The sequence below is a fragment of the Thermobia domestica genome, chromosome 4 (assembly GCF_964235325.1).
Source record: "Thermobia domestica chromosome 4, izTheDome1.hap1.1, whole genome shotgun sequence".
In the NCBI taxonomy this organism is placed as follows: Eukaryota; Metazoa; Arthropoda; class Insecta; order Zygentoma; family Lepismatidae; genus Thermobia; species Thermobia domestica.
The window spans coordinates 320,009,447-320,022,455 of record NC_137457.1 but is presented as its reverse complement, the minus strand read 5'-3'; the positions used below and the strand labels follow the sequence as shown (position 1 = coordinate 320,022,455).

Below are 13,009 nucleotides of genomic sequence, written 5' to 3'. Positions count from 1 at the left end.
GAAAAATCCGAACGCTTGAAGTAAAAGACATTTTCAAGAACGAAAATTTAAAGTAAACATAAAAAAAAAAAAAAAAAAAAAAAAAAAAAATCATATTTAATCAATTTCTTGATAGAAAATGAATTATTTAGAGCGATCTGACAACAATATGTAAAAGAAAACAACTAAAGTAAAATAAACAAATAAGATCGTAACGTCAACTAAAATTTATTTTAAATTCAGATACTCAATTCTTGACACATGCTATATTGAGTTCAATCAAAAAATTATCCACCACCCTAGGATTTAATTAGAGCGAATTTAGCTTCCTGTTTTTTGTGTACTATACAATTACTTGAAAGTTAACGCCTACCACGTTGTAATCAGTTTGTTCAAGTGAGACCCCCCCCCAAAAAAAAAAGCATCTGGGTTTTGAGCTTTTCATTAGTATATTATTAATACAACCAAACTGTATCATATTACATTTTTTTTTTAACGAGATTTTATTGGGCGAATTAGACACTTTCATATATTATTAAGATACACATTACTATGTACAACATTTAATTAACACTGACACTATTCTACGGTTATCATGAAATTCTGAATAGCTCAGTAAATAAAAAATAATCTTACTTTGAGGCAAGTAAAGAACAAACTAATGTATGAATTATACTTATATTTGAAATACCATAACGTAAGCAACTTTACATAAGCAGTACCCGCTGGTATAGTGGCCAGCGCGTGCGGCTTTGGTGAGTTCGATTTCCGGTCGGAGAGCATATTCAACATATTACAATGGTTCAGATATCACTTTAAAATTTGGGAAAGTAAAGATTATTTTAAGAGGATGGCAACACTGATTACCAAATTTTCCTCAATAACTTCCCTTCAAAGACACTACTACCTCATGTTGGATACCACTGGAAAAGCCATTTCATCTTCTTTCAAAACTGTTTTGTCTCACCTATGTAGAATTAATACGGGATGAGCAAAAGCAACATAAGTAAAATATGGTTCTCTATAAGTAGCTCTCAAACCGTTGAGAACAGGAGTCACGTTCATATGAATTTTTTTGTTTAGAATTATACATACTACCATTTCCCGAAGTATTGCGATTCTCTCCCGGGGGCATCCTGTATAATAATAATAATAATAATAATAATAATAATAATAATAATAATAATCCTTCTTACCTATAGAAAAGAATGCATCTTCTCCATGCTTCCGAATCTGATAATGGCACGGTTCACCTTGATACATGAGCGACAGAACATAGTCTCCAACGGCCGAAGTACTTTCTCGCACAAGGAAGATACCATCTTCATCTCCTTCTGTTTAGAGAAATTAAAAAAATAACGAAATAAATAATAACATAAGCATACAATCTATACATACAACGTTGTTCTATTCCAAGCTTACGTAGCTAATATTTTCGGTGACTTTTACACTCTTGTTTCAGGAAACTAGATGAATCCAGAATATCATACGTCTGGAAGAACCGAGTAAATGTTAGTATTCCGATTTTCACGCTAGTGTCATAAAATACCCAACATATTTACCTTGTAGGAAACTGGACTTCATACAATTTAGACATAATTAGCACTACAATCGGATCATATTCTCAGTACATCCAAGACAAACGAGTACGTGGTCCCAGATAGAAAAGCCTTTAATTTTGAACACATTGTGGTGCTTCGAATTCCACCCTGAACCGTAGACCCACATCTTAACAGCGTCGGTGCTGAAAAGGGTCAACTTTCCTATCCAGCAAGTTTTTTTTTTTTTTTTTTTTTTTTTTTTTTAAATTAAAGGAAGCATTTTAAGTACTTTTGTTTATCATAATGGAAAGTGTGAAATGAAATGATACAGGTTTTAAACTTAAAAGGTATTTTACGACGTGCATTCAACTCTTCCCCTTCAATTTTTTTCTCAGGGCTGGTAACAGGTAGAAACGCGCTGTTTCTTTTAAAATACGCGTGTCCTCTTTATCAATGCGTGACAGAGATGGTAACACCGACTCTAGCAGCAGCGGTGAAAGTAATGGCTGTTTTTCATACATACGATACTCGTTTTCTCCATTTATCTGGTGTGACATCGCTTGAAATTCATTGTCAGTTACGAGACATGTGATAATGGCGTCGTGGATGTGTCTAATGTGCGTTCGTGGGTTTGACACTTCAAAGAAGGCAGAACGTCGTGTGAGAACAAACCAAGACAATCTCGTCCTCGTAGAAGTCGGTCTGATGACGTGTGCACAGATCCCCCGGAAATTTCAACTTTGGAAGCGATGTGTTCCACATTATTCGACGATCCTCCAAAACAACTTACTCCACTCGTTCGATCATGTCGTCAGAACGGCTTGTGCGAGGCCGAGATTGTTTTGGTTCGTTGTCACACGACGTTCTGCCTTCTCTGAACTGTCATACCCACGAACGCATATTAAATACATCTATGACATCATCACATGTGTCATACAACTGGCAATGAAGTTCAAGCGGTGTCCTTCACGCAAATGGAGAAAACGAATCATTACACGTTGTTCTTGTAATGAAAACGTCGATATTTTACGAGTATCGTAAGTATCAAGAACAGTCATCATTGTCATCGCTGCCGCTAGAGTTCTGGGTGTCGTATGCTTTTGTCATCTCTGTCACGCATTGACAACGGACGCTCGCGTATTGTAAAACTTTGTCTCATATAGGATCTTTGAAAAGAGCAGTTAATAAAAAGAGCGTCCGGAATCGACTCCCACTACCAGTTTTTATTATAAAAAGTTTCCTCTATAAAAGTATTTTCAAAAATACTATACATATTGATCTCTCTAGAATCAAGGTGAGTTATAGGGGGTCTTTGACCATAAGGTCGCAGACAGGATCTCTATAGAGCCCCGTAGCAGGCTAAGCAGAGGTGAATTAAGGAACCAATGTTCCATAGCAAGCAGAGGCGGGTTGAGTGGCCAACAGAACCCCGTAGCAGGCTAAGCTAGGAGATGGGATAGGCGTAGTCCCGTAGCAGACTAGAGGTCTGGGGTTAGGTTACTCCAAGAGTCCCGTAGCAGACTAAAGGAGGGTCACCAGAAAACTGGTATCGAGTTGCCTTCGTCCATCCAATTTATAGGGTCCTTTGGGTGGCGGTGGCGCTGCTGCTTCGACGTCGTCTTCTGCTCCGTGGGAGGGGCGAGAAGCCGTCGTCTGCATGTGATTATAAGTCCCTGTGGTGAGAGATCTTCTTGCCGAACCATGTGGTGGTGTTTGTAAACATTGATGCGTGGAATTGCTTGTTTACGACATCACATAAGATATTACAATATATATATATATATATATATATAAACCTCATACTCGACTTACGGGGTTTTGCAAAATAGAGTTTCTTCATCACGCCGCAAGTTTATGCGCAGGACAGCGGAACAACACACCGAGGAAGATGCGGGAGAAGCTTTGAAACTGTATGTGTAATAATAAGGATGTTACGGTAAGATGTTTTTGACTTTTATTAATTATTTGAGTTTATCTTCGAACGATTATGCACCAAGGCTACGAGAGACGGTGATGATAATGAATTAAATAGAGGAATAAAGAAACTGGGAGAATCCAGTGAAAGCCCACGCAGATGATACTTGCCCATTACAAAGACCACATATGACGTGAGGTGGGATCTAACGAGGGACCCCACGCACCAAAGGACAGCGCTGTACGACTGATTCACTGTAGCCCCTTACAAGAAACTGGACAGTAAGTACATTCAAGGATGTGAATATGAGTGGAGGATCAGGACAACCGAAATGATGGAAAACGTGTGCTGTATTTCTGATGAAGTGTGAGAAATCAAATTGTATTCGAACGTAGGACCTAAGTTTCTGGCATTTGTTAGTTGGAACACAGAGCCATTCGAGGGTCAGTTCTCGTAATGACAGTGTGGAGGTCGAGTGAGTACTACGTGTGGGAAACCAAGATAAGAAATAGCGAATGGGATACTACTGAGTAAGGATAATACAAGTTGAAGATTTCACAATGGCAGCTTTTGCTTTCAATTTCTTTTAACGATTGAATCATTTGCTGATAAAGTTGAAGAGGTATCACCGGAATCACTCTTCGGAGCAGATCCTCCTTCAGGGTGTCTACTCAAATTCCAAAATAAAATTTAGTGACTTTTTTTCGTGACCTTTTCTTTCCCAAACCATAAAGTTTAAGTTTAGAAACATTCTGAAGAGCGAATGTGGGTGCGAATTGAGCCACATTTTCATGCATGCGACAGAAACGTGTTTTGCTTGTGATTTGGTAAGGTCTAAAGCCGAAAATAGACATTTTTGGTGGTGAATTTTGACGTTTATAGAACAAAATTTTCCAGTCTATACCATATTTCTCCAGATTAAAAAAAAAAAAAAAAAAAAAAAAAAAAAAAAAAAAAAAAAAAAAAACGCGACCTATAAGCTATATTTCTTGACTTTCATGACCGTTTTCTGATTTCGTGACTCTTTCATGACTTTCGTGACCGATAGACACTCTGTCCTTCGAACAATGTTGAATTCGCTCTTAATACAATTTATTCAAAACGTTAGCCTTACTTAAAACACTGAAGAAAGGAGCGCACTTATGCATTGGAAATCCACTATTATAATTATGATAATTAGCTGCTGTTCTACAACTTACTTTGTTAACTCTTAATAAAATACTCCGTCTGAGTTCGAAATATAAGCTCAACGACATGAAAATAGAAGTATTAAACTTTTCGTTAGTTAATTATATATTATTTGAGTGTACAAGGGAAATGAAGAAACACACCCACTGTAAGCTATTTTCTATATATTTTTCCTTTCAATTTTGATAAGAAACTTATATCATATTGTGAAATAATGTTTTCATTGCTTGCTCGCAAGTTATTCGTTTTTTATGCTTCTTTTAGGCTCCTTTTCACAACCTTTTTCTCCCATTTCAAGCAACCATTATATAAGGTGGGGCGGAGTCAAGTGATACATTCCGTAAGGAGAATATTTATTACACGGGCGTCATAGTTTGAAGTGGATTGCAGGTGGGGAATTGGAAGAGGATAGAGCACCATTTTAGAACACCGTAAAAGTTACAATAAAAAGCTGAGCATTGTGTTTGGTGTTTGCTCGTATTACTACGAAACGAAGTCAGTAATTCAAATGTTTCCCTCACTCTCAGGGTTATGTACTGTTCACAGACCTCATGTTTGATATCCAATACACTGACCAGTTTCTTAATCTAAACCAATATGGTATTCCGAGATGGTACAGTCAGTTGCATAAAATAAAATGTATCGATGATTGCAGACAAGACCTAAATCACATTTTTTATGAAATTGATTTATGCACATTCTTTGATTACGCAACTTTCTGCGTAGAAAAGAAAGAAAGAAAAAAAAAAAAAGAGTCGAAAGATACAAAACACTGCAAACATTACGTTAAATTATAGGTTGATGCAGAAAGATGACTACTGAAGTTATCTACATGTAGTTTTACTCAAGGGCCCCGAAGGGTCTAACAAGACATATATAAGGATTTTAAGACAAATTGAATTCAAATTATGCCAAATATTGTATATTCATAAAAAGAACACACATAACAATAAAAAACATATATTCATAAAATATATGGGGGCCCAGGTCCTCTCAGGATCAGCGCCCTTGCTTTTACTTTAATAAATGCTTTACTTGTTAAATAAATAAATAATATCTCAAGGTTATCAAAATTAACTCAGACCCTAGCCGCAATCACCGATTCAAATAATCACTGCACTTTAACAACTGACTGTTTCGTAGTACTGAACACAAAAAACGCAGTGTTTAATGCCCCATCGTATCTATTATGATGTTCATATCCTCTTGCCATCTTTAAGCTATCTATCGCGCCTGTGCAATATTCAACTTTCAAATGTATCAGCCGATCGGTTCGTGCCACTCTGCATTTTGCACATCCCACAAAAAAACAAATCTAAAACTACACAGTAAAATCTTGAAATATGGAATCCAAAAAATCAACCCCTTCTATGATTACCAACTGGCCGGTATTTCACCGGCCTGGCCGGAAATATTGCTTTTATTTTGATTACCGCCGGTGACTGGTCAAATGTCCTACTAATCCCTTTATGACCGGTATTTTGAAATCTGTAATTCGGAATAAAACATCGAAATTCTTCAACAGTGTCTTTATAAATACAAATTTCTGTTGTATTATACATTAAGCGATATTCTTTTATTCTATTGCATTTTTTTTCATTTATTTAACATGATCAATTTAACAACAATTAGATTTTATTGTGAAACATTGTTTTCAACAATAAACTTAAATTGTTCATCAATTGTTGGCAAATAACTTAGGCATCTCGTTAGTACAACACTTCTTGTGTTGTTTAGTTTAACGTCCCTAGCTGCTGCATATGACAACTTTTCTTAAACTTCTAACTTCCTTCCTTAGGACTTCTGGAAGAAATTCCCTGTATTTGAAGTATAAATTTAAGGTTAGTGTAAAGAGACAAATTTTGCCGATAGATGTCTCTACAGTCTTCCTATCTCACCCATGTATTTTTTACCTTTCACGAAAATTTACAATTTCTTTTATAAATTTCAATCTAGAGACTTCAAATTTTTAGAGAAGGAACTTCATAACCTATTAAAGGAAACAATCCGTGCCGATTTTTTATTTAGAATTTTCTTCATTGTTAAAACAGTTTCATTGTTATAGGTTTGGATATCCATTTGAACAATCAAACCATTTCAAGAATGAAGAAAATTATAAATAAAAAATCGGCATGTATTCTTACCTTCGATAACTTATGACGTTCCTTCTCTAAAAAATTGAAGTCTGTAAGTTGAAATTTGTAAGAGAAATCGTGAAAGATAAAAAATACATGGGAGAGATACGAAGACTTTAGTGCCATCTATCGGCAAAACTTGTCCCTTTAAACCAACCTTAAAAGAGTAAATTTCAGTTTGTAAATCCAAAATTGTTAATCTGCTACGATAATTAAAAAGAAGAAGCAGTTACTGATCATTACAATGATACAATAAAATGATCAATACCTACTTCAGTTTCTCACTTTTAGCAAAACGTATCTATTAGTGAATGTACAATGGATATGCAGAATACAGGTGCTAATACACTTTTGTCCACGATAGTACATTTCCTTCCCATGGATGGGCCCGAACAGAGATACTTCACACTTACGCCTATATCATAGGGAATTTTGAGGGGTGCCACTAATTTTATTTTCCCGAGTTGGCAACCCTATTCACCTCTTGATAAAGGCAGTTGGAAAACGTACACACTTTTACTCACAAATACACGCTCATAGAATTATATTAGAAATGCAGACGCGGCGTGATTAAATTACTAACGTAATTAATATGACGTCTAATGAACACTTACCGTTAATTAAAATTTGTTCCGCAGCTTCTCGAGATATCTTCCCATGGTACCATGAGATGTTCTCTTCTCTTATCACATTCGACGTTCCCTGCTGCGTCTGCAACATAAGTGAATAAATATATAAGTGGAAATATATATACTACTCCAAGGTGCCTACTAAAATTCCAAAATTAAATTTCGTGGCCTTTTCTTTGCCAAATCATTAAATTTCCTAACATTTTCAAGAGCGAATTTGGGTGCCAATTAGGCCGAATTTTCATCCATGCGATAGAAAAGTACTTTGCTTGCGATTTGGTAGCGTCTAAACCCGACCATAGACCTTTTTGGTTGTGAATTTTGACGTTTTATAGAACAAAGTTTTCCAATCTGTACTTATATTTGTACAGTTTTAAAAAATCGTGACCCCAAAGCTAAATTTCGTGACTTCCATGACCGTTTTCTGATTTCGTGACTTTCGTGACCAATAGACACCCTGTACTCACATGATTCAGCTCAAGAAAGTACTCACATGATTCAAATTAAAACATATATAATCCAAATTGACGCTTTATGTTTTCAAAGTGCTGTTTCGGATTAACAACGGAAATTTTCTTTTTTATACGATAAGAAGATAGCACATGATGCCAAATTAATGTTTTTCCAGGTAACAGATAGTAATGTTCGTATCTCAGACTCCCCGAAAGGTTTGTAATATAGAGGAAAATTAACCCATACGGGAAAGACGTAGTACCAGGTATTTAATCTTTTAAGTTTAACGTCCCACGCTTATGACGGTTAGGCTAAAGGAGACGGTGATAATGAGAAAGGAGTGAAATGGTGGAATGAAGAAAGTGGAAGGAAACGGGAGAACCCCGAGAAAACCCACGAGCATGGTGTTTGTCCACCACAAAGTCCACACGGCGCGAGCTGGGATCCAACCAGGGACCCCAAGCACCGGAGGTGAACGCTCTACCACTGAGCCACCGCGCCCCCTACCAGGTATTAAAGTAAGCTTAGTTATCACCGCATATAAGAATGGGTCCGATCTTCTCTAACGAGGAAGGTCCATAAACCGTGAGAGTTGAATTTTGATGAAAATTTGTGACAAGATTCAGTTCGAGTTGCTAAGTAACGTAGTAATAGTCACTCGATGCGCAAATGCTTCGTTGAGCTGCTACACCGACGCCATCTTGAAATCCTCTAGCTAATGTCCAAGAATACCCTTTTAGCACAAAAATGAAAAAGCTTTTGATATATCTGACTTCAGTATTGTAAACCAAGGTAGATCATCTATATGCGAGAGTACTTCCAGTGCATGACCGCCATCTTGAAAGGCGCCATATTGAATCGCCGTCAAATATGATAAATGGCAAGGGGGTCATGTGGGGTATCAAATAGAACTGACATTTACTCCTGAATTCATTTCCGAAACCAAAGTTTAGATATCTGTTTTCACTTCAGAGTTAAGAGCCCTCTCACCCACAGGAACATATAAAAACTGTGGGAGTTATACTTGTGTCATGAAACACGGTCGTGCGAGCACTTGCATGATTTTAACTAATGCAGTAGTTAATGCAGTACAATAGCAACTATACCAATCAGATCTTGAGACTCGTAAGAGAAATCGTTAATTTGAAATTTCTGTAGTGAAAAATGTAATATCAGCATGCTACAAGTTATACATATTACAAAGTGCGATGGAATATACTGTTGGTCGATGAAACACATGCCTAATAGTACTGACAAGCAGAGAATACCAAAGGGATTGTTCGGATATATATTGGAAAAATTATATAAACTGGTACATATTAGTTTAACGGCCAAAATGGTTCGGATTCCACTATAATCAGTAGGTCCACGTCTCCTTTAGCGTAGCAGGCGTGTGGGACGTTGAATTGTATCAAACCAAAAATCTCTTTTAGGCAATTTTACGTGGTCCATTATAGTGTGATAAGTTTTATTCTCCAATCTAGAAACCTTACGCAAAGACCATCATTGTTGCAGAATATTGCGTTCCTTTCCAATACTCATATTTGATGACCTATAATTTACCGTGCATATTACGAAGTTAAAATACTTTAATGTATTTATTGACAGTTTCTTTAAATACAATCGATTTATGGCTGCCACATTGAACAATGAAGGAGATTTAAATTATCAGTTCACAGCCAATTCTTAGAAGATACACCTGGAAACTTAGAATTCATTTTTCTTGTGTCTGTTCTGCTATTAGTGATAAGAGAATGCGAACACACCTGATAAGAATAGATGACAACAAAGATTATTACAAGATTCAATATCAAGTTGCAATCCATAAAACAGGGCTCTTTCTTACTTTTTCCTTCAACATTAAATAATTAAATATCTGCACCTTTCCGCCTTTAACGATAAAACACTTGCCTATAATAAGGGCAAAACTTGTTTTCATATCAAAACTGTGGTAAATAACTAATTGTAGCAGGTGTTCACTTGTTCGGGGTACAAGTTATATGGCAGAATTTTCATAAAGAAAATGCATTCTGTTGTGTATCATCAATATTGTACGCCAGTCCTAAAGGAAATGCTTGCATATGCATGGCAGAAATGTGAGTACGTAACAGGAGCAATAGTTGATTCATTTAGAAATGTTCTGAAGACTAGTAGAAAATAGTGTCTGTGGTCATGAAGATTGTGACGAAAGTGCATTCGTTAAGTGTTTGCACTGCTCCATGATGCTGTGTGCTAATCACTACGTTTTGGATCTCCATCATCACAATTGAAGAGCAAAAGGTTAGTAGGTTAATATTTGCTTATGTGCAATAGTTTATATTATTTTTCTAATATTTTTTCTATTAATTTTCTAATAACTTCAAGACAGATTCTTTAAAACCATATGTGCCGTTCCACCTAACTTATATTACAGTATTTAAATGCTATGCATAATCTCAACACACACAGACTCATATATATATATAGCGATTTTGAAATAGGTATAATTTGTTACAGTGCTGCTAATTCCATTTTTCATTACAGGCATTTCAATTTAATTAACGATATCTCTCACTAGTCTCAAGATCTGATTGGTATAGTGGCTATTGTAGATCAAATAACTACTATTGCATTAGTTAAAATGATGCAAGTGTTTGCACGACCGCATTTCATATCACAAATTTCGCTTGCTCAGTTTTTGTATGTTCCTGTGAGCGAGAGAGCTCTTAACTCTGAAGTGAAAACAGATATCTAAACTTTGGTTACGGAAATGAATTCAGGAGTAAATTTCAATTCTATTTGATACCCCACATGACCTTCTTGCCATTTATCATATTTGACGGCGATTCAATATGGCGCCTTTCAAGATGGCGGTCATGCACTGGAAGTACTCTCACATATAGATGATTTACCTTGGTTTACAATACTGAAGTCAGATATATCAAAAGCTTTTTCATTTTTGTGCTAAAAGGGTATTCTTGGACATTGGCTACAGGATTTCAAGATGGCGTCGGTGTAGCAGCTCAACGAAGCATTTGCGCATCGAGTGACTATTACTACGTTACTTAGCAACTCGAACTGAATCTTGTCACAAATTTTAATCAAAATTCAACTCTCACGGTTTATGGACCTTCCTCGTAAGCTAACCAAACGTAATCCAACCCCACTCCACTTTACTCTTTTAAAGCGCGGGCCACCTTTAAAGCGCGGGCCGCCCTATAGCTCAGCGGTAGGGCGCGTACACCTGGTGCGTGAAGTCCTTGGTTCGATCTCAGTGTGTGTTGAACAACATCGTGCCCGTGGGTTTTCTCTGGGTACTCCCGTTTCTTCCCACATTTTAATTCCACCAATTCTTCTATCACCATTTCTTTGCTTCAATCATCGTCCCTTTAACCTAAAGGGCATAATCGTGGGACGTTAAACATCTTATCTTTTCTTTTAAAGTGGTCCTGCTTATCGATGCGCAGTTGGACGAGGAAATTCGCTCTTAATACCTTAGAAAGAGTTACATTACTGGGTGCAGATTCACCTTAGAAGGGCTTTCTTGTCATAAGTATAAATACGCGCCCAGAGATATGTCACTAAAACGACTACGTAGAAAGCAAAAATCAACTTGTGCTAGATGGCCACTAAAAGCAAGAATTGTATCTAAGCGCGGAAGCCGCATAATGAGGAGGAGTGTCAGGGGGTGATGAGTATGCGGATGAACAAAGGTATTGGAAAAACACTGCGTTGCTATGCCTTACGTGTCCTCATTCCCATTTCCAAATTCATTTCCCAACGTGGGGTCCACCAGTTCCTCTCTGATTTAAATGGGAGTAGATACAATTCTTGCTTGACACGGATTGGTGCATGGATTATGCATGAATAATAGTTTTCTTTAATGGAATATCAGCTTGCAAATTAATAATCTGTACATTTAATTATTTCAGCATGGGCCAAGAAAAAAAACTCTACAATTTATTAGAATATTATTTAAAACAAGGAAAGGGGTTAAAACAATTTTACAAACTGGACGACAGTTCATAAAGCTGCACATAAAATACCGATTGATTTTGACAGGACCAGGACCAGGACATTACAAGTGCTTTACTACGGATAAAATAAGTGGGTGGATATGAATATTATATGCTATTTTCCACTGGCGGCATATTTCTGTACAGGGAGCATTACCGGTACTAGTATGAAACCATGTAAAGTGGTACTCATATCACTGCCAAAACTCACTTCTTTTTACTGTCCTTGTTTACACGCATACCCACCCGTGCGTGTCTTTGGACGCTCCCTGCGTTTCGCCCTGGCTTGACTTGTGTTAAATAGTATTCGTGCTTTTAGTGGCCGCCTAGCAATAGTTGGTTGGTTTGTGATTCTTTGCACTATAGTTTTTATATCATATATCTAGAAGCCGTTTATACGCAAATCGTAAAAGAAGATTGGTAATTTGTGAATTACTTCTGGTGGTCCCCTTGAATTTTATCTATGCCAAGTCCGGTATATTATGTTGCCCATCGCAAATCTTTTAGGGGACAATAACAAGGAAATCAGCGAAAGAATTATAATTTTTCAACAATTCTTTCTAGTGGTGCGCCAAAAGTAAACCAATACGTGCCAGTCTGTATTATTTTCCTTTGTACCAAAAGACAATCAATGACTAGGAAGAATTTCCGTCTTTCTATTTGTATGTATATATACACACACAAAGCTACTTAGATAACACAATTTAGACTTTTTATACACTTTACATCAACTAAAGAAATACATGCTTAGTACCAACAGTACAAGAAACACTATGATTTATACTTCTATTTCAAAAATAAACAAATTTTATCTTTACTGCGGAATGAATGCTTCCGGACAACACAGCACAATTGTCATATGACAAGTCAAAATTAATCGCATGGAGTACACCCACCATTGTTAGCACACAATCTTCTCTTCTCTTCTGTACGTGAGAAATATACAGCCATTAGGTTATAAGACCGAAATACTCCCGTTTCTTACTTGTGGTAATTCCTATTACTCAAAAACAACACAGTAATCCACTTACGACCATTAGACCGGAAACGCAACAAGTTGTTATTAATCACAATAATTTGATCACACTAGTCGAAACAAAAATAATAAGCAAAAGTATGAGTACTAATTTTTAAAACTAATTATATTATTTAAAAAATTACTATCAATTATAAA

The 13,009-nt window shown here is 36.5% G+C and overlaps 1 protein-coding gene across 1 annotated transcript in view; it reads right to left on the bottom strand.

Moving 5' to 3' along the window:
* The window catches only part of Shark (SH2 ankyrin repeat kinase), a 66,801-nt gene extending 53,890 nt beyond the window's left edge, over positions 1 to 12,911 (bottom strand). Inside the window, exons 1-3 of the mRNA XM_081756610.1 lie at positions 12,732 to 12,911; positions 7,373 to 7,469; positions 1,176 to 1,313 (exon numbers count right to left, since the gene is read on the bottom strand). Coding sequence (XP_081612736.1) covers positions 1,176 to 1,313; positions 7,373 to 7,469; positions 12,732 to 12,734 — 238 coding nt within the window. The 5' untranslated portion in view covers positions 12,735 to 12,911. The remainder of the gene's footprint in view (positions 1 to 1,175; positions 1,314 to 7,372; positions 7,470 to 12,731) is intronic.
* Between the last annotated feature and the right edge of the window lie 98 nt (positions 12,912 to 13,009).